Source organism: Cyanistes caeruleus, chromosome 17, assembly GCF_971803275.1.
Source record: "Cyanistes caeruleus chromosome 17, bCyaCae1.hap1.1, whole genome shotgun sequence".
Lineage (NCBI taxonomy): Eukaryota > Metazoa > Chordata > Aves > Passeriformes > Paridae > Cyanistes > Cyanistes caeruleus.
In genome coordinates, this window is record NC_141717.1 from 5749422 (window position 1) to 5770270 (window position 20849).

Genomic DNA, 20849 nt, shown 5'->3' on the forward strand with positions numbered 1-20849 from the left:
TGAGAACACAACCTTATCTGAAAGTCCTGCTGGTGGTGCACTGCTGCTCCCGTTCCCTGTGCCTCACAATGCCTGCAGCCTGTTGCCTAGCAAAGGGGATGAGAGCTGCACTTTTTGTCCCCCCCAATCTTATCAGTCATTTCTTTATGTGCTAAGCTGGAAGAACAAAATCACCTCAAAAGTTTCTTGAACTCAGAAAATCACCAGAAAGCTGATTTCTATGATCCAGCTAGAAGCATCATCCTTTCATCCTACTGTTCACCTCTCTCACAGGAACCATTAAACTCATTAATTTCGCTGAAAAGGTATCTGAATTCTCCTCATGCATCCTATATCAGCTCAGATTGATGCCCCTTGCTATGAGTAACAGCAAAGAAAAACTGCATGTTTATCAGAGAAGCCCATTTTCCCTGTCTTTGGAATCTCTGAGCTGTCCATTACCCATGCATATCATGCTGAAAACCAGGTTAGCAAGAGCACAAACAGCGAGAGAGCAATTGCACTGATGTGTAAATAATGCAACAGCAAGCAACTAATCTGATTTACAGGACTTGGAAAAGAGGCACCATCCTCTTAGTGATGCCAGTCTTCAGGAATGTTTTTGCAACTCTAACATTTTGCAATAACACTCTTTTCTATCTGTGTCAATGCACAGCTGTAGCAGCACCAACATGTAGCCAGACACTCCTTATTAAAATATGATAATGAGGAACTATTAAGAGTATTGCTTAATAATCACACTTAAACCTGAAGGATGTCCCACTGCAGAGTGGGCCCAAGCCCCTGACCACATTTGAAGTCCATAAAAGCATGAGAAGCTTTCACAAGCCTTCTGTCAAATACCTTTAGACACTTCTCCCTAGGGCAATATGAAGTTTGAGAGGAGTCAAGCAACTGGGAATTGACACAAACAGGTTCACAGTAGTTTTTTGGTTAAAGGGTCAATGCTACTCTGAATGAAGAGGTGAATATCTGATTGCTTGCCAGCCCTTATATAGCCTGGCTTTCACCCGTTATTTCTGCAGTTTAAGTCCCTATTTTGGCTCATTTGTACAAGTATATACAGACCAACTAGTGGACAAATGATTTTCCTCCAATTCCAGCAGTGTGTTACATACTGGTTGTATCAACACCACACACTACCAGGTTTTCTACAAATAAACATCCCTCCCAAGAACAGAGCTTAAACACATCAGTTCTAGCCAGCTGGTGTCAACCCATGTGGTCTTCTCTTGCCACCCTCTAAATACCATGGCCTGACAGATATTTAACATCCTTTACAACAGCTTTTGATAAGGACAGAATTCCCTGTTTCAGTCTCACCTATTTACTCTGAGCAATAAATCAAAACCCTCTGAATGAGATTCGGCAATCGCACAAAAATTCATAGGCTAAGAAAACTGCATTTTTCTTTCATTGCAAGACTCTGGTCACAGAAAACTTTATCTTTGCCAATGATACAAAGGTGATTCAATCATGAGATGCTTCTGTTCTGAATTTAAACCCTATTCTCTTCATGGAACATTGCTATTTTCCATCAGTATTCCATGTTCCTTGAACACATGAAAGTAAGCACTTTTTTGACCTTTAACCTCAAACTATGATTTTCCTGAAAAAAATCACTCAACATTTTTGCACAAATTTAACTAAATGTTTAAGCCTAGTCCTAAATGTACTCTCACAAGACAGCACAGAATATGGAACAAATCTCACTCATACGATGTTTCCCTTCCCCAAACTCAATTTCACTTCATTCTGCAAAACAAGCAGTCCCTGTCCGTACCCTTTCCTAAGAGAAGAAATATCACTGCACACTTTTCTCACTAAACATAACAGATTTAGAAACTTGTTACCTTTCTTTAAATATATCCCATTACAATTACTTGATCTTTTGCTACGAAGCATACACCCTTATTTTCATTTAATGGACCAAAAAAAAAAAAATTTAAAAAAGTACAAGTCCTCTTTTATTAACAAGACATTAATACATATTTTTTCCCTTTGCTTTTGCAAATGAAATTAGGCATCAGAACTAACAAAAGGTGTTCATCAACAGAATAGTTACCACTGACTTACCACACAAAGACAAAACCAGAGCACAGCTGCCACCTGACAAGAGAGCAGGACAGATAAGGATTCTAAACACCCTGAAGGAATTGCATAACTGATAAAATTACTATTCAGCAAAGCCCAGCTGCAGCACCTTTAAAGGGCTGTACCACAAAACATAACAATGGACAGTAGCACTTTCAGCAATTTTTAAATGAGTACCTAGAAAGAGTAAAAGAAAAAAATCCCAAGCCTTCAGAAGTCTAATCCTATTGTACAGCTATGTCAAAAGGATGCCTTAACAGAAAACCAGCAGCCATAACTACAGAGGGATTCATTTTTTTAATGAGCTGCAGATAACAGGATATAGGTAAGAGATGGACCATTTTTGCCTCAAAATCATAAAACTAAAGAAGCTACACAAACCATGAGGTTATCAGATATTTACTTACCATCTTCCATGTCTTCCTCGGTGTTGTTATGTCCATCAGCCATCGCTACATTCCCATTAATGACAGGATTTTGAGTGATTCTTGGAGGATCATCTGTATCTCCAGCTAAGACCAAAAAAAGTATGTAAAAGTTAATCACATAATAATAAAAAATGGAGTTTTTTGTCTCAGGTTGTGTTTATGAGATACATGAATGGTGCATGCTCATGTAGAACAGTATTTAATTAAGTTATTGCTCAACATTTGTACTGGTATGTGACTAATGAAAATTCCCCATATAGGTGAAACTTTATGGATGAAGAAAAAGGTCCACGTTAATCTGTAGAATACAGATACAAAGAACATAAACTGACTTTTAAGTTTCCAAATGGCCTTACAAATAAATAAGAACTTTTTCTTTATTTTTTCTTGCATTTTACAATGCAAGAAATTTTTACACAATTTCAAATTTCTAATAGCAGACTTTCTAAACTAACAAGTTATGTTAAGACTTCTTCAGTGTTACTGTTTTTAAAAGGAAAAACCTGAACCTCTAATCAAATGTAATGGTAAGATTTAAGCCTTACTTGTGGAAAACTGGAAAGGAAATCTTTTAGGATTAAGGAACATTTTAGATATAATGTTTTCCAGTTTCTAACCATCACTGCCATTAAGTTTTGCTCCAGTGGCCATTACATATGTAAATGCCACTAAACCAAGAGGTATGAGATAACTTGATGAAATGAAACCCCACTATTTCTAAGATGCATTGCTTTGATTGAACAAGCACCTTCCTGATTCCTCCAACAACTGAACAACACCTCCTTCCATTGCTTCCACACCAAAAGCCAGTGGATAGTTTCAGCACGATTCCAGAAAAAAATTATATATTCTTGGATAAACTAAACTGGGTTTTATCATCAAACTGTAAAACCTATAAGCCCTTGAAGCCATCTCAAGGACAAACACTACTTAATAAACACTCTAATTTAAAGGGTCTGATGAGTTTCTCATTGCTATACAAGTCATGCTATTAATTTATATATTCTACTACCCGTCAAGAGCCCCAAGGTGACTGATCTGTGTAACCAGGAGCGGTTTTATACCCAAAAGCTACACACAAGCTACGGACGGCGCGCACTGCCGGGGCTGCAGGTAAGCTGTGTCCCGGGCTGGGAAGCGCTGCCAAGGCCACGGCCCGATGCCAGCCGCAGCACAGCCGCCCGGCCGTGCCCTGCCCGTCAGCACCCTGGACAGAGCTGCCCTCGGCCCCGGCCCCGCCAGCGGCTCCGCGCAGGGCCGGGCACGCCGGGACGGGCCCGCGGCCCGGGCCCCGCAGCAGCTGCTGCCAACCGGCACGGACACTTGCCTTCCACCGCACCGCAGCCCAGCCTCTCCTGGGCAAAAGAGACAAACACAGGAGACGACAGCACCTCCCGATCGTGTGTGGTCATCTCCCGAGTCTGTTAAAAAAGCCAGGCAGCTCCCACCAAAGGTAGGTTAAGCCACGGGAGAAGTGCAGCAGCATCGGTCACCAGGTGCTTCAGGGTCCTGCCTCTCCTCAGAGCACAGCACGCTTCTGCAGCCTCATTCCAATTCACAGCACACAGGAAGATACTTTCACACCCGGCACTTCTATTCTGATTGTTTACTCTCCTAGTAAATCCGCACAAGTAGTAACCTCTGCCCTCAGCACGACAGAAACAGCTCAGGTTAGAGACTTACTCCTGGATTAGAGCTACGCTACATCACGAACTTACTGCTCACACACGGCTTTTGGGCATTTATACACACGCTGCAGCGCCCACGTGCACTTTTCTAAATTCTCAGCTTTAGAAACAAAGTAAAATCAAGTGTGACTTGAAGTTTTGTAGGAAGGTCTGCAGAAGATTGGCTGGGGTGTGGTAGAGCCTCAGGGCCCCCTCAGCAGCAGTCGGCACTGGCAATGCTGCAGCAGAACAGCAAGTCAAAGATTTACTACAACAAAATTATGGGGGGGACAGGTTTGAATTCCTGCAACTTAACAGAAGGAAAAATGACAAAAATCAAGAGAAGGAAAGATCTCCAATTTCATTCCAACATCCTGCCTTCCTCCCTGCTTTTTTAACCTTTTAACAGCACGTGCTTATCTAAACAGAAAGCTGTCATCTGGGTCACTGCATTCCAGAAGCATACATCATGTTCTCAAAATGCAACAATTGTTTACACTAAACTAATACAATTTTTAAAAAATATTTTTCTTCCTAAAGTTATTATCAGTGCAACTTAGTATCTGGAAACAAACTGAAGCAAACACCTGAGGAATAGTTCTGTTCTTCACTAAAAGGATATCCAATGTTATCTTTTAACAGGGATTATAAATATTGACATCATGTTTCATGGAGAAAGAACTGTCCTTAACTAAGAAAATACAGAGCTTTCTATGAGATACTGCTCTACATTCTCTGAAAGTATGAGGAGTTAGAGGTCACAGAAACATCAATCAACTTAAACAGAGACAGCTTCTGAGAGATACTGTTTAGTGATAAGACAAATGAACCATGATGAATGCCCCTGCTGCTTCTTCTGACATAGATGGACACAAAGTTTGTGATACAGCTTTCAATATGGAAACCAGATAACACCAGTCAATGCTTTTGGCTACTATGAACAAAGGAAGCATTTTAAATGCTAATAAAATTCAACTAATCCTTTACACAAACAAAACACAATCCCTCTTCAACAGATGTACTAGCAGGCAGTATTAACAAAATACATTTTCTACTAGGGCATTGAAAACCAGTAATTTGTGGTTGTTTTTTCTTTTTTCTTGTCCTTAAGAGCTCATAGGAAAGAATTGTAAAATCATACCAAGGTTTAATTAAGAAACATATGTTCCTTTGCCTCAAGTAGGGGCAATGCCAAAGACTCACTCAAATTATACATGACTGGGTTAAGAAAGAGAAAAAATACCTGTCCACACTGGCCAGGAAAACCTTCCTACCAAACGTATTACTTAACACACTGCTGCCTTTAATGCAGCTTAAACCACAGTGTGTCAACATCACTGCAGTCATGTCATCTGTCCATTTCCACATCAGAATACCCAGTTTTAATCATATCTCTGGAATAAATGTGAAATGCAGTCCATGAATCAACTGAAAGTTAACATAAACCACACCAATTAAGGAAGTATCACAACAAAATGACTTTAGGAATAGGAAATATTTTTAACTCCTTAATAAATTATTGCAATATTAAATGAATACAACTTTCAATAGCAAAACTGGAGACCCTGCAAGACTGTTTTGTCAGCACTTATTTTCCACCTCTCCAAAATGCAACACAAACTTTTGTAGCTATTGTTTTGTTACAAAAAGGAACGCAAGGCAACATGAAAAATAGTGATGACAATTTCTTCTGAAATATTTAACATCACATACCATTTTCTCTCTGTCCATCGCACTGTGTTACAAATGAAAAATACATCTCGAAGAGTTTACAGGGGGTCTTTTGAATTTGAAGGTTAAGAAACTCCCAAGAAGAGACATTTCAGATATTAGTGAGTTTGTGCACAAAAAAGAGCTTTCACTCAGTTACTGAAAGATCATGAATGCTAAAATAAGTCTAAACACTGACATATGCAACTGGAACAAAACTGGAGTGTGACGCCACAGGTTGGGAAGCTGGTGTCAGTCACCTTACACAGACAAATTACTGGATTATAAATAAATGACTCTGCAGGTGCACACTTCTCATTGCTCATTAACTACATCTGTCACAGAAGTGTTGAGATGAAAGCCTGAAAGCAAAATGGTTATGGCAACTGCTGCAGGGGAAAGCGGGAGAGAGAAGGAAAAAAACCCAACTAAATTCTCTGAAGCTATGAACTTGCCGTATAATGACAGACCCTACAGAAAGTATACATATGAAAAAAAATCTGCTTATTTTGGGCTGTGAGCTCAGTATCATTATATTCAAATACACTCTTAAGCAATCAGAACTAAAATAGCATCAGTAGTTTTCAAATACAAACCTGGTATTTAAAAAAAAAAAAAAATAAACTGTTCTGATGGATTCAGCCTATTTAATGATATGAACTCAAGAGTCACTGTAAGATACATTGCTCTGTTGTTCTACTGTTCACAACAATTCAAATCTACAAGGAATGAATCTCAGTTTGTCATATTTTTGTCCTACTGATGAGAAAGTGGAAAAGATTTTGTCAAGTTCATGTGGTTTCTGCCATAACTCAAATGCAGTTCTGAGACAGGAGCACTGCAGAGTGCTCTGTCCCTGAGCTGCAGGACACGTTGCTCAGCATAAACACGTGTTTGCAGTCACGTGTGGCCAAAAGCTACAGAATGACTCCACAAGCGCAGCAATTCCACTACAGCACAAACTGCCTCTATTTAACAATGATGACAGTGAGCTATAGCTTTACTAAGCTTTCAGTCATGACTCACATCACAGCCATAGTCAAAGTCTGAAAGATTATCTATAATGTCTGTCATTAGCTTTTGGAGCTGGCAGCCACAGAGGAGAAACTGAAGAAGTCTCCGCAGCAGGTTATGAAACATTTGTTTCCTTTTGAGGTTAAGGAGACCACAGCGGAGGAGTAATAGTGATACTAAAAGCTTGGTTACAGTTATCACACACATCCGCCTCACACTGGAAATCACTGGGACTGTGAGGGCTTTCACAGTCCCTGCAGACAGCTTGCACAGCTCTGCATGCAGCAGGGCCACAGCAACCCCAAAATGAGCAGGGAGTTGCACCGAGGGCAGCATCAGCAGCCTGAAGGGAGTCAGTCATTCACTGCTGGCAGCAGCTTGAATAAATACCATGAACTTTCACATCCGGGGGGAAAGCAAAAAATAACACGATTTTCTCCTCTTCTGCTGCACTAAATGGAAATTCAGAATCAAAGCCTTCATGAAAGTTTTAAAAGGGCATTTTTCTTTTTAAATACAAATACAATACTATATACAGATATGATAAAGGGGGGATGGGAGGGAATTCCAGTGGATGAGTGAACCTGCAGTAAACACTAGGAGAAAGACTTACTGAGCAAAAATAATCAGGTGGCAGGAAATAAGAATAAAGTCAGAGAATGCAAATGAGCAAAGTCCATGCTGTAGCAGTCAGTCTACATCAGCATCAAGGATATCCACTGCATGCTCAACACAGTCCAGGTCTAGCTTTGCTTCTCAGTCTCAGGACTCAAAGCTGTCACACCCCCCCAGGGGAGCCAAGCAGAGCCATGGTCCTCTGCACTCTCTACAGAACATCTCTTCTATTGTGGAGCAAACCATATTTAAAAATTATTATTTTAAAATGTATCAGTATTTTAAATAAATAGACATATAAAAGTTTGCTTCAATGCATAGTTTGAAATACCAGCCTGAGATGGATAATAGCACACAAGTAAAAAAAAAAATAAATAAATTAAGAAATCACTACTGCTAGAAATCATAATGAATAAACATTCCGTGATTTCAAGTGGTATAATAAATATAATTTCTTTAACCGCCAAATTGATCCTTCCTATTGTAGCTATTGGGCAGCATATCAAAATACATAATTGAGAAATTCCTAAAGCAAGCAGTAAATACCACACTTTCTGAAGTAGTTACTGAACTGTGGTGGTGCAAAGACAACACTAAAGAGACTCAAACAGAAAGCAAGAATACTACTTATTGAAAGCAAACAAGAAAGTTAGAAAAATATGAAGATGGTGAACAAATACCTGCCTTGAACTGGAAGAAACAATGCCAACAGGTTACTTCACAGCTCTGGAGCTAAGACTGCCCTGACCATGCCTGTAGCGGGGCTTCAGGCATTCCTGTGGAACTGGTTTGTATGTGGCTGTAACAGCTCACAGGAAAACTTGTGGGCTCCAGCAGCTTGCTCCTCCAGAAGTCTGGAAACCATTGCTCTGAATGCCAGATGAATAGAGTGGCTCCCAGGAGGGTTTAAAAAGAACAATCAAAAACCAACCAAACAAAAAACCAAATACCCAGGCCAAAAAATAAAACCAAAACAACCACACATATCAAAATTAGCCAAACAAGCTCCCAACCCCATGCTCTGAATGGAATTCACTTACAGTAGTCAATCTTTGAACTACCAGAAGTGTTCAGAGCAAAAATTTCCCCTCACTTGCTCTGAAAGAACTCAGCTTTTCCACAGTAAGAGAAGCTGTTTGGCCTCTAATCCCTACCTGCAGTTAGAATACAAACACCACTTATTGCACAAAGGGACTCAAGAGAACAGGAATTAAATGAAGAGCATTCTACAGAGTTTCATTTTTCCAAGGCAGTCCTAGGTTGCTATAATGAAAAATCTGAAGAGGAATCAAGCAATTTCTGTACTGCCTTTCAAAAGGCATCCAAAAATAAAGCAATTGACCTAAAACATTTCAAAGGTATCAAACAGTCATGGAGACTGAGATTAATTTGGCCAGAAGAATGGGAGGAGGGAAAGGGAAGTAAACCCCCACAATCCTATGGATCCAGATGTAGATAACTGCTGTCACAGATCTTTCCATTACTTGTAAATATTATGTCATTTGTCTTAGCAGTTAAAAGTTAATTCGCCCATTAGCAAACCTGGGGAAAATTTGCTTTGGTCTCATTTATTATTTTTCTTTCTTCATGGTTCATTACTTGATCCAGTGCCAAAAAGTGTATCTAGAAATGTGTATACCTTAACAAGAAATTTATGAAGGACAATGACTAAGTCTTAAGGGGAGAAAGCTTCTAGAGAAGTATCAGGAGGCAGAGCCAAGCTTACAGACCAAATGAGAAAGGTATTAGGGGCATAGAAAGTGAGCAGACTTCCAGCTAGGGAAACAAGGTTTAAAGATCTTCAAGCCTTTCAAAATTTGCTCTATTACATTTAGAAAGAAAGGAGAAAAGACATTTATTTACTAAAGAGCAAGTAGCCAACATTAAATCTTAAAAAAAAACCCAAACCAAACAAAACAAAACCAAAACAGTATTCTATGGAAGTCTCTTGCTCTCTAATTGTCATCTGAAACAAGTAATTATTGCATTATTGACTGGGAACTGCAAATCTCCCACAGAAGGAGATGATGTTACACAAGACAGCAAATGAAGAACTGGGATGGGACAACTTCCTGGAAGCAGACTCATCTCTGCCATGCCTACAGAATATGTAGCAATGACTAGACAGACAGTAACAACATTGCAGCCACCACTTATTACACTGATCAATCATTATGCTGCTGCCCTGCATTCCCATCACTGGCTCTGCCTGGCCAAAGAGGACATTTTGACAAAGCACAGGATGGCCAGACTGGTTTCTAACTGCGCCAATGTAACCAATGAATGGGAACAAAATTGTATTACTAGATTACATGATTATTCTATTCTTAGATAAAACAAAGCAGTTATACTCTAAGAAGCCCCTGAACACTGAACAACACGCATGAACAATACCAGTCTGTAAGGTAAATAGTATCAGAAGCTTCATCCCACTGACACAGTTATCTTCATGGGAAAATAAACAAGAGGTACACTGTAACTTTGTGGATAGAAAAATAGCTGAGAACAAATAGCCTACACAGAACCTGCTCTATAACTAAACAGTTTGCTGTGGCAACTCATTTATCTGCTGATCTTCAAAGACAGGAGCAGTCTGATGGCACTTTACAAAATAAAACCCTTAAAATGTCTTTAAAATGTGATTAATTTCCTACTGACACATAAAAAGCATTTAGGGCATTACTAATGCAACTACTCAGAGGACTTCAAACTGCCGTTGAAGAAATCACCCCAAAAATTTACTGAAACCAAATTACTAACTAAATTACCTGCTTTCAGCAGTTTAACCCTTTGCTTTATGAGTAATTCAATGTCAGATGAAAGACTGCGTGAACCAGAGTTCAGTTTGGACACTAACAACACACCCATAATTATCCAACAAATGTACAGCTTTATACCCTTTGTGAAGAGTCTGTATAGGCAGCCTTCACATTTCAAGGGATCTTCCAAATGCTTAAGCCCCAGGTGTTTAATAACTGGAGTAGACAGCAGCAGTGGCATAAGTTTTTCTTCAATACAGTGACATTATTTAGCAGAAGACACGAACCTGCCTGTCTCATTATCCTGCCTTTATGCATTATACAGTGTCACAACCTCCTGGCAGTCTTCAAGACATGAGAAAGTCTGCTGAAAAATCTTTTACAGTTAGTCTGAAGAACTTTTTTAGCTCAGGCTATGCTTCTAGAGAACTATCAGATCAGGAAGAAAGGCAGGAAGACTGCTTCTGGCTACCTGTAATACTCAAAAACAGTAACTAGAACAGTTGGCAAGATAAATTATTTTCTTCCCTGATCAGGAAAGGCCGAAACATCAGAAATGTCATGACCTATTATGGCAGCAGCTCCTGGACTTGCAGTACCTTCTCCTTGCTGAATCTAGAGCAGCAAGGCTACAGAAGCAGCTACCCCAACTCGTCACGTCTTGTCTCTGCACATTCCGGAGATGGCAGTGTGATTACATCTCTGCTGCGGGTCGGGCACTCAGTCCCAACCTACGGAACACACCCTAAACAATGTGTTTTTCCAGTATCACACCCCTCTCCATGTTTTACTGCTCTACTGAGTAATGGCCTTCTCTACTGCAACAACAAAGGCTACCATCTGTGGCATCACTAGAGAGGCTGCAAAGCAGCTCACAGAAAAAACGAAGTTCTGAAAGAAGGAAAAAAGGATGCACCCTCAGCAGGAGCAGGGCAGTCCAAGGGCCACACAGTATTTAAGTTTGTGTGACACTATACCCAGCATGCTACAGTACTGTGGGTATGTTCTTGCTGTGTTTAAGACAGACAAAAAGCAATTAAAATGAGTATATTTGGACAATAATATAAGTGTAACATTATTAAATTAGTGATTCTGTATCCATTAGCACTTCCTCTTTCCTTGTGGAAGTCTAGAAAAGCACACACCACCACCTGGACCAACACAATTTTTTTTACTCAGATACATAAATTTTTCAGAACTTACTTCTGTATTATTTTAGATGAGTACAATCCACAGTCTCAGAGAGTCTTGGGGTACATCTATTTAATTAAACACAGTAACTGAACACTCAAATTATGCTTAAGCAGCAAAAAGGTTTTGCACATTTACCAGTAGCATAAAGCATTGCCTTACATGGGTATGATCACACACACACCACTTGCCCAAACTGGCTCTGAAGGTACACTGCTTCTGCGCAGTTACTTTGCTACAGAGTCAAAATATTATTCATCACTATTTCAGATTCTGTAACTCTGTTTTGAGACCAGATTAATTCTTACAGCAAATGTACTGCTCACTCCTGAATTCAGCCTTGAAGCACGCTGAGTTTTGCTCACACTAGCAGTAGCACAGGAAGGTAGCTTGAATGTATTTTCCTAATAGTGATGTGATTTTTAAACTGTTGAAACACTGTTGATCTGTCCATGTTGGAGTTTAAAAGCAAAACTAATTTCCTAGTTGAGAACAACACTGGATAACAATATGGATTTGCACTGGAATTAATTTTACAGGCACTAGGAGCAAAGAACCACCTACTTTAGCCCCATCTTTTAATGAACCTTTTAACAGAAAAGATCCAAGCCACAGAAACTGTGCAATGTGCCCAAACCCTCACATTTAGGGATCTAACACCTCCAGCATTTCTTCCTGTTATTTTCAGTAATGCTTTTAAAGGTCTTCCTTTATTATTGGAGATTTCCTAACACTGATCTTGTTTTCCCTCTTCTTCCTTATGCTCCTGACTGTGCAGAGAAATGGATAGGTACGCAAGGTATTCCAGGTTCATGGAGTTTGACTCAGTGGTGGCAGGCAGCTGGTAGTTCTAGACTAGGCTTTAGTGAGAAGAGGGAAAGGCAAATAAATCAGATCCAGGAAAATAACATTAAAAACTATATAAAACTGTGAAAAAGCAGGCAAGCAGAGTTAATCGTATTTCCTCCTCACCTGACAACACAAACAAGCTTAACTCCAGACTTCTTTGCTGCACAGTAAAGGAGTCAAAACCAAATATGCTCACAAGAAAGTACTCCTTTGAAGATAACTACGGAACGTGTTTCAGAGGTGACTGTTACAGCAAAGCAGCCTAAAACCCCAGGCCAAAGCATCTCCAGACTTGATTGGCAGTCCCATGTTGAATTAGAAAAATGTAAAAACTGTGTCCCTGAGGACACAAGGAGAGGCGATCTCTGCCATGCCACTGGATGCATACACTGCTCACTTGGGATGCACAACTGGAAAATCTCAGTAGTACAGTGTCTGACTATGCTTTTCTTGAGGTGGTGGCTTCTGCAAGCAGGAGTTGCAGGCTCTAATTAGCACAGTGCACAGAGTACTAGAGCAATCTGAAATGTAATATGGAAGCATAAAGATATTGTTTATACAGAAGAACCATAAATCAAGCCTGTTGTGTATGCTGGTTTGGCTTCTTCATAACTAGAGGATGATATGGGATTTTCTACTACTTATAGTACTCAAGGGACTTCACATTAAATTACTAGAATGCAAGTTTAAAGAAATAAAATCTGCTCTCCGCACCTCCAGCACTTCTTTCCTTGGTTATCCAGGACCCTTCCTAATCTACTCAGTCAATACTGCTAAACAGCCATTTGATACCTTGTACCATCTTTGTTTTCCTTGTTGTAACTTCTTTACTTCTCCTATACCTTTCCAAGATGGAGGAGGGAAGCAAGGCTGTTAACCAGGCTGCACTCAGTGTTCAAAATGCAGCAGCACAGTGAACTTACACAAAGCAGTTATTATTCCCAGTTCACTTCCAAAGGCGATGCAGTGAATGGAAGAAGATTCTATGAGGAGCAGTGAAAAGGTACAGAGGCGGCGTGGCCAGGCTCAGACACCCTCGGGGTGTGCACAGCAGGGAAGGGAACTCGCCATCCCTCCCCTGCACTCATGTTTAACATCAGCATCTGCCACTGACAGACCTCAACACACCAAGTTAAACGATTTTTGCTCAATCCAGGATGGCTAATCTTATGCAAATATTCAGGGTTTCCATAAGGAACTTCTGAACATTCATACAAAAAAACCCCTGTTACTAGCCTAAAGTATAAAAAAAACCAAACCCAAAATTCTTGACTGAGAATACAGTTTTGCAGCATCTATAAAACTCTAAGCAGGTAAGAAATGCCTATTGCCAAAATGTTTGGCACTTTTCCTTCAAAATAAAGAGCAGGCCCAAGTCACGCTTTCCTTCCACTTCAGGAAAAACATTCCCAGTTTGGAGCAGCATCCAGGCAGTGTGGGGCTGGGAACAGGATCAGCCCCACACATCCAGGTGAGATTCCTCCTGGTTTGGGCAGGGAACCGTTCGGAGCAGCCTCTGCTGGGAAGAAGCACCGTGCAGAGAAGTGCAGAGCTGAACCAATTAGCGTGGGGTGCCGGTGCTGATAAATCCTAACCTCACATCAGGGTCGCTTTTACAAGTGCAGATTAACCGTGGGGAAAACGACAACAACAATTAAACCATTGAAGGCCTGAGGTTTGAGGTTGTTCTGTTAAGTCCTTTATGTGAACTGATACACATGCACACGTGCACGGCCTGGTAACACAAGAACATTTACTGCTTCCTGCCAGCCATACGGGGAGCACTGCTGACAAAATCATTCATTTCTACTGAAATTCACTTTTCACTGTGTTTAGTAACAGATACATTTCAAGCGTAACAGTAAACTATGATTTTAAGAGATTCCTACTACAAAAAAAAAAAAATCTACACTTTGTGTTAATTTTAACATTTGTTTTCTATGTAATTAACAAGAAGTAATTATGCTCTCATCTAAAATTAACAACTGCAAAATGAGCAAAACAAAAAGCGTTCCTTTTTTCAAATGGGGTGATCTGGAAAAGAAGCTGCTTTCTTGTTCTCTAAGACATAGATTTCAGAGCTCTCTTCTCCCCTATATTTCCCAGATTCCTACAAGACATGGTTCCCAGGAGCTTTTGAGGCTGTTCCTTAATAAACTCAATTTTCCAGCCTCGCCTGTTAGCACTGTCTCCAAAAGCTTCACTGACCCAAGAGGATGAACAGGGAATGACTGTGCATGGAAAGGGTGCCCAGCTGGGACGGGGGATTTGGTGATCCCCCTGCCCTGAACACACAAAAGGCTCAGGACTGGTGTCCTAGGGAGCAAAGACTGTGGGGTGGCTTTTACCCCATCCTGCTCCCCTTTGGAAATCCCCCTCCCTCCATCCATGTCCCGCTTTGACTGGAGTCTCCATGAAGATTTTGGGGTCTAGACACTGCCAAGAAACCCCAGCCACTACATTTCTGGCCAGCCTTAATCTACTGAATCATCTGCCAGGTGGCTGCTTTCTTCTACTGTGTAGCACGACCACTAGCAATCATTAAAATAATTTTAGAAGCCTTAACAGAGCACTGATCCAAGAGTTTTCCTCAGTTTCTACAACAGAATCATTAAATTCCAAAGCAGTTTACACTTTCTTCAGCACTTGTTTTAACTAAGATTTAACCTTTATTTTCCCTTTCCATCCGGATAGCAACCTTTCTACCCCCAAGTGTTAATGCAAGAAAATTATTACTTAGGTTCTGAGAAAGAGCTGATTATTGTTGTAAAATGTTCTGAAGATCAGCTTCACTTTATTGCTTTGAAGATGAAAGTTACTGTACTGAAAACATCCAAATGTTAGCAGACACCAAAATTAGCACTAAACAGTGTTAATTATTTAATACTGTCTATATGGAGAGCAACTTTCTTCAAACAACACAGCTGAAATACTGTTTTGTATGGAATCTTGGGTGTCAGTCTCCACTATCTACCATGGAATTCTTAAAAGAATGCAGAAGGGGAACTTCATAATCCTCAGTTAAGCACTCCACTGACAATTTTATCACTTTTTCTTTGTCAGCAATTTTAAGTCGCATTCTTTTCTTACTGAAAACAAAAGAAAACTTTTAAGTGACTGGAAAAGCTTTTCCTGTTTAACTATTCAGTGTTAAATAGCCAACCAGCTGCTCTGGTGCCAAACAGGCTGCCATGGGACCACAGAATCAAGTCCCTACTTCCCCAGGACTATTAGCTAAGCAATCACAAACAGGAATTAAGTTATACTTTGTATTCTAGAGAAAACAGTATACAGACCCAGCCATGTACAGATTTTGAGGCTAACTTGCTTTTCCAAATCCTAACACAAACCCACTGAAATCCACAAGGCAAAAGAAACTGCTGTGTACTCCTCCATAGGCACATTAGATGTGAACAGCCAAATTCAGATCTCCGAAGCTGAACAACTTGTAGTACAAACAAGAATAAAGAAGAACCTACTGATACACACTGGAACTCTAAACCAGCCATCTTTTAGAACTGTATCACAGACAGAGCTTCTTGAACCCTGTGCCTCATACAGTAACATCTGCAGACTTCAAAACTACATGGTTTATGCAAACAACTATTTCAGAAACAGAAACTTGAAAGATGCATTCAAGAAGGAAGATGTCACACCTATGTAATTTTATTTTAATTTCATTTTAAAGAGCAACCAAATGGCAGGGCTGAAGGGATAATGATGCTTCTGATGGAGTTCATTGTATATGATCAGGCTCTTGGATATTTCAGTGCTTTCGGTAATGTCCTGATGTGCCACCATCCCAAATAATCACCCAAATTAGTTTTCCCTTGTAAAGGGAAACAAAACAAGTTGGTCAAAAGTCTCCTTTTTCTTTGGAAAACTGAGTTACTTCACATGTGGCGGCAGTTATAATTAGCACATTTTTCATCAGAAATACATTCTGAAAAGGAAATTTTATTTCACTTCTCACATGTTTGTTGCATATTTACTTTCTTACTACATATTATTTATTTTTGTTTCATGAGCCGAATCCTCAGACAGTATTTCAATAGCTTTCTGGTCAACTATTCTTAGAACATAAAGACAACAAAACAGACTTGAAAACACATTTTAGGACAGTTGGCTACTGCACGTCACTCAGCGAACTACATCTTTCTTATGCTTTGCAGAACACCCTAATTCCAGAAATACACTCCCAATCTCAATACTCTATTCTTTCTGGTAAATCTTCCCAACTACTTCTATTTTCACTCTGCTGCTAGTGCCACTCATCTGAAGCAAATTCTGAGGACTTCCAAAATTAATTACTGTCTTCCTGCTTTGCCTCTGGCTAGAAGCTGGTATAAACACCATCACTGAATTAAGCTGTATCTCAAATTCCTTCTCCTATTGATGATGAATGATTCTTCCTTTGTCTCTTAAGTTTACTCCAAACTCTGTCTTTTTCTCTGTAATAATGCAGCGTTTTGTGGTCTGTGTCATCATCAGCCACCACAGCCTCACACACAGCTGGGACGGAAACCCTCACTACTCACACTTCTTTTGCTCCAGTTAGTCCATTTACATTTCCTGCTACAACTTTTACCCCACAGCTCTCACTATTTGCAGTATATCTCTGGAGCATACAAAAGCAGATTTTTTTGATTTTTTTTTTTTGGCAGTCCTTCTCACTGCTGGACCCTCCTTGCCTCTCTTTTTCCTGGACTGCTTTTCCATGACTTTAAAACTGCTAAGAGTTTTCCTTGAAGGGGTGTGAGCATGGGATAGTGCCTGGCAGTGGACCACAGGAGAGAAGAGAAAAATAAACCCAAACACAGAGGTACACCACAAACTCTCTAGTATGTAATTCCTGGCACTTCCTTAGCTCCAGACCTTTTTCACCAAAAAAAATCAATTGAGAAGCCATAAGGATATTCCTTCTCTCAGAAGCAGAGAGGACATGATTTAAGAGATCTTGCTGAAGAAACAGAAGTACATACCAAAACAAAAGTATCTACAATTAAAGCGCATTATTTGCAGATTTTTCACTGAAAAAGGACTAAACTAACTGAACTGAAGCAGAGAGTTACGATTTAAATGCCTTTACAGTCTGGTCTCTCCCAAACCTGAAACAAACACCAGATGTTATTGGTCAAAGTCAGAATTAGAGCAGCATTTAAGAATTACTAGAGACGGTAATAATTTAACTGCAACTGTTATCCCTTCCGGAAGGGGAAACTTTTTGTCTGAAAGAAAGGAAGGGACACACTGTGTCTTTGCAATAAAAAATAAGCAGAGATATAAAAGACAATTTTTAAAAAGATAAAATAGACAGGGACTGAAAAGACAATGGTTACTTCAGTGGTTATTTTGCTGGAGGTTATCAGGGAGGAGAAGCCACTCTCTGTGACACAGCTCTCAACTAGCAAAAGAACCAAACCAAGCCTTTGAAAGAATATTCAGTTATCTTACCTACAGAAACCAGGTGGCTACAAGTGGCAGCACTGTGTTTACCCAGGTGGTAACACAACACTGGCATACTCCAAACACCTAAGCTACACAACAGGAAATTTATTTATGCACATGTAACTGGAGTTTTTACCTGTTTAAGCTTGTTCACAAACCCCATTAGACACAACACACTGTCTAGATTTTTACCTAGCAGATGTACCTTTTTCCCCCATTACATCCTTTGACCATAAAAATGTTAAAATAAACATACACTATTAATTCATATGGCCAAGCTCAGGTATTTTAATGTCCCTATGTATGTTTTATTATTGATGTATTTTCAGTAAACTTTAAGATCAAAGAAACCCCACAAGACCAAAAAGAGAAACACAGACAAGAGGACAGGGTGAATATATTTCTGTTTCACTTTGACAATCTGGGTAAACAAGATATTTCACTAAACATCTAGATGATTATCTGTGGGATGCTAGAGATCTCTGGGATTTTATCAGAAAACTTCTATCAAGCCATAGGACCTCCCCATACTGCCCTTCTCAAAGCAGGGCCCTGGGATTTAAGCCACCTGCAGCTGAATTGCAGGAGATGGGCAATGCACCCCAAGGACCAGGCTGCACACACAGGGAAAATACCACATCCACTACTGCTGGGTTGCACAATGCAAGATAAAAAGGTGTTCAGTGTTCAAAACACTGCAAATGCCTCTTCTTTGAAAATTAAAATATTTACTTCAAAGTGCTGACACGGAATAAATGACCCCAGAAAAAAGGTGAAACACCTTTCAATTAACTTACAGGTACCTGGTTTTAGCTTTTGCTATTGCCATCATACCTAACACATCCAATGCTCACAGCCAAATTTGGGTTTATAATTGCGGAGAAGGGTATTTTCATTATTTTCTGCAAATCCTATTTGCAGATCAACACCACTAATTTCTCAAGCAAAAAGAAAGGCTACAAATGTAAGGATTTTAATGCCAGTAGTGATTCCAATTCCCTGTCTCCATTACCCCTGAAGTTTGAGCATATTCCCAATCCCTTCAAATTTCCTTCTCAGGCACAACTCTGAGCTCACCCTACTGAGCTGTACAGGGAACTTCCACTTGAATGCTGAGCTCCAGCTACTGGGGAAGAGGAAAGATTATTCCACATCTACCAATAAGTGCATCCCCCATGCATTTGCACACATGCAGTCAAACTCAAGACACTGGTCCCACGCACTCCAGCAGAATCCTGGCATCCCTCTGCAGCCGAGATTAAGAACCAGCATGGAGTGACAAACCCCTGCTACACAACAGCACTGCCTGCACTGCATTAACTGCATGTTACAACTGCTGCTCTAGGGACAACTATGACATTCTTTTTAGAGAAAAAAGTCTGCTGGATGTGCAGAGTTTCCATGAGATTTTTGTTATCGGTTTTAACAACAATGCAATCAGATTGACTCAACAAGGATACAGCTTTCACACTGTTTGGTACATGAGGAATAAATCAGAAACAGTAGTACTGGTATTTATTTAGGATTATTTTAGTATTATCAGCCCTACTATTGTAATACTTGATTTACATAAATACTTTATCTGAAATCAAAGAAATGACCCTACATTTTATTTCACATGCTAGTGTACTTGGTCTGGCCAGATCTTGAACAGGATTAGCAATAGCTTTTCCACATCCAGCAATCAGAATCTGCGCTTACACAGGTCTGTAACCTCCATGATGCTTTATCTTCAGGGGAAAACAGAAAGAAAACCAGGAGACAAAAAGCATCTAGGGCATTAAGGGTTTTCAGTTTTTGACTTTTGTTCAGAAATACAGAGAGGATGAGTGAAAACCTCGGCAGGTACATGATGTACACAGATGGCAGGTACACGATGTGCACACAAGAGCTGTTCTTGGCCTGCTGGCTCCTGCTATCTCACTGGTGCTCTACAAACTTCTTAAAAATGGTAAAATGCGCTTCAGTATAGCTCGAACACCTTAACTCCAATCCTTATATTTTATTATTGTTGCTTGAAAACAGACATCTCAAAGAGCTGGTAGAACTCTATGGAAAGGAGAAGGTATTTCTCACCAATACAAGTGGCATATCTACAGCAAATTGTATTTTCTCCCAAATCTTACAACACAGAAAGTGATTAAGCGATCTGGGTACGCCACAAATCAAATTATTCAGGTATATTCAGGTGCTGAACTACCATTAAAATAGCATCTTAAAACAGCTTTTGTTGCCGCTGAAGATTACAGAGACAGTCCAAATTTCTCTGCAGATCAAGGAGGCATCTGCATGCATTCAACCACTACAGGATTTACAGATCTTGGTGAGTGAATTAACATGGGAAAGGAAAACAGTAGGGTGAGGAAAGCATTCCAGCTCCCAGAAAATTCAAGCCCACACAACACAGCCAAGTATACAGCATCTTCTGAATATAAGCTGAACTTCTGAAGTGAACAAACACCACTAAAAATTCCATGTTAGCTGAGTGCTGGCACCACTCCCTGCCTGGCAGGCAGTTAACAAACCATCTTCTTTCTCAGTGGCAGCAGGAAAAAGGAGCAGGTATCCCTTCAGCCTCTCCTCTGTTCAGGTCCAAAGAGCACCTAGACAAGGCTGCAATCAGTAACAAGGCATTCTTCCCAGCTGCTCACTTCTCCAGCTACCCTTCTGAACTGGACCAGGAGGTAGGGCAAAGTTTTTATTTTGGAAGCAGTTATGTATTTTCAAAGCTTCTCCTCCCATGCAGCCCTTCCTCTGCCTTTGGTGCACCCTCACCTGGGAAACAAAGGGGCACAGAGCAGTGTCCTGCCACCCTAACAGGTCACCCAGCTGGGAGATGGCTCGCTGGGAAGGAGAGCTGTCAGGAACAGGACAGGGGCCACATTAACTGCCTATGGGGTGCAGTACATCCCCACTGGAGAAGCAACCCCTCCCCAAATTTCTGAGCATGGTGTACAAATCAAAACTGCACACTACAGCAGCAGGTTTACAACACCAAGAGTTTAGCTAGCTTCTCACAGAAGGCAACAGTCCATACCTATGGTAGAAATCAACCATAATTACTCAACAACTGC

General features: G+C 40.3%; 1 protein-coding gene across 26 annotated transcripts in view; it reads right to left on the reverse strand.

Moving 5' to 3' along the window:
- USP7 (ubiquitin specific peptidase 7) overlaps positions 1–20849 on the reverse strand; it is a 70887-nt gene that overhangs the window by 37340 nt on the left and 12698 nt on the right. For 20 of the 26 annotated variants that reach the window (XM_086855015.1, XM_086855008.1, XM_086854995.1 and 17 more), the window contains one exon: positions 2502–2606. In XM_086855015.1, the coding sequence (XP_086711141.1) occupies positions 2502–2606 (105 nt within the window). Of the gene's footprint in view, positions 1–2076; positions 2110–2501; positions 2607–20849 lie in introns of all 26 variants that reach the window. The other 6 variants (XM_086855001.1, XM_086854993.1, XM_086855018.1 and 3 more) reach the window with 1 other exon arrangement.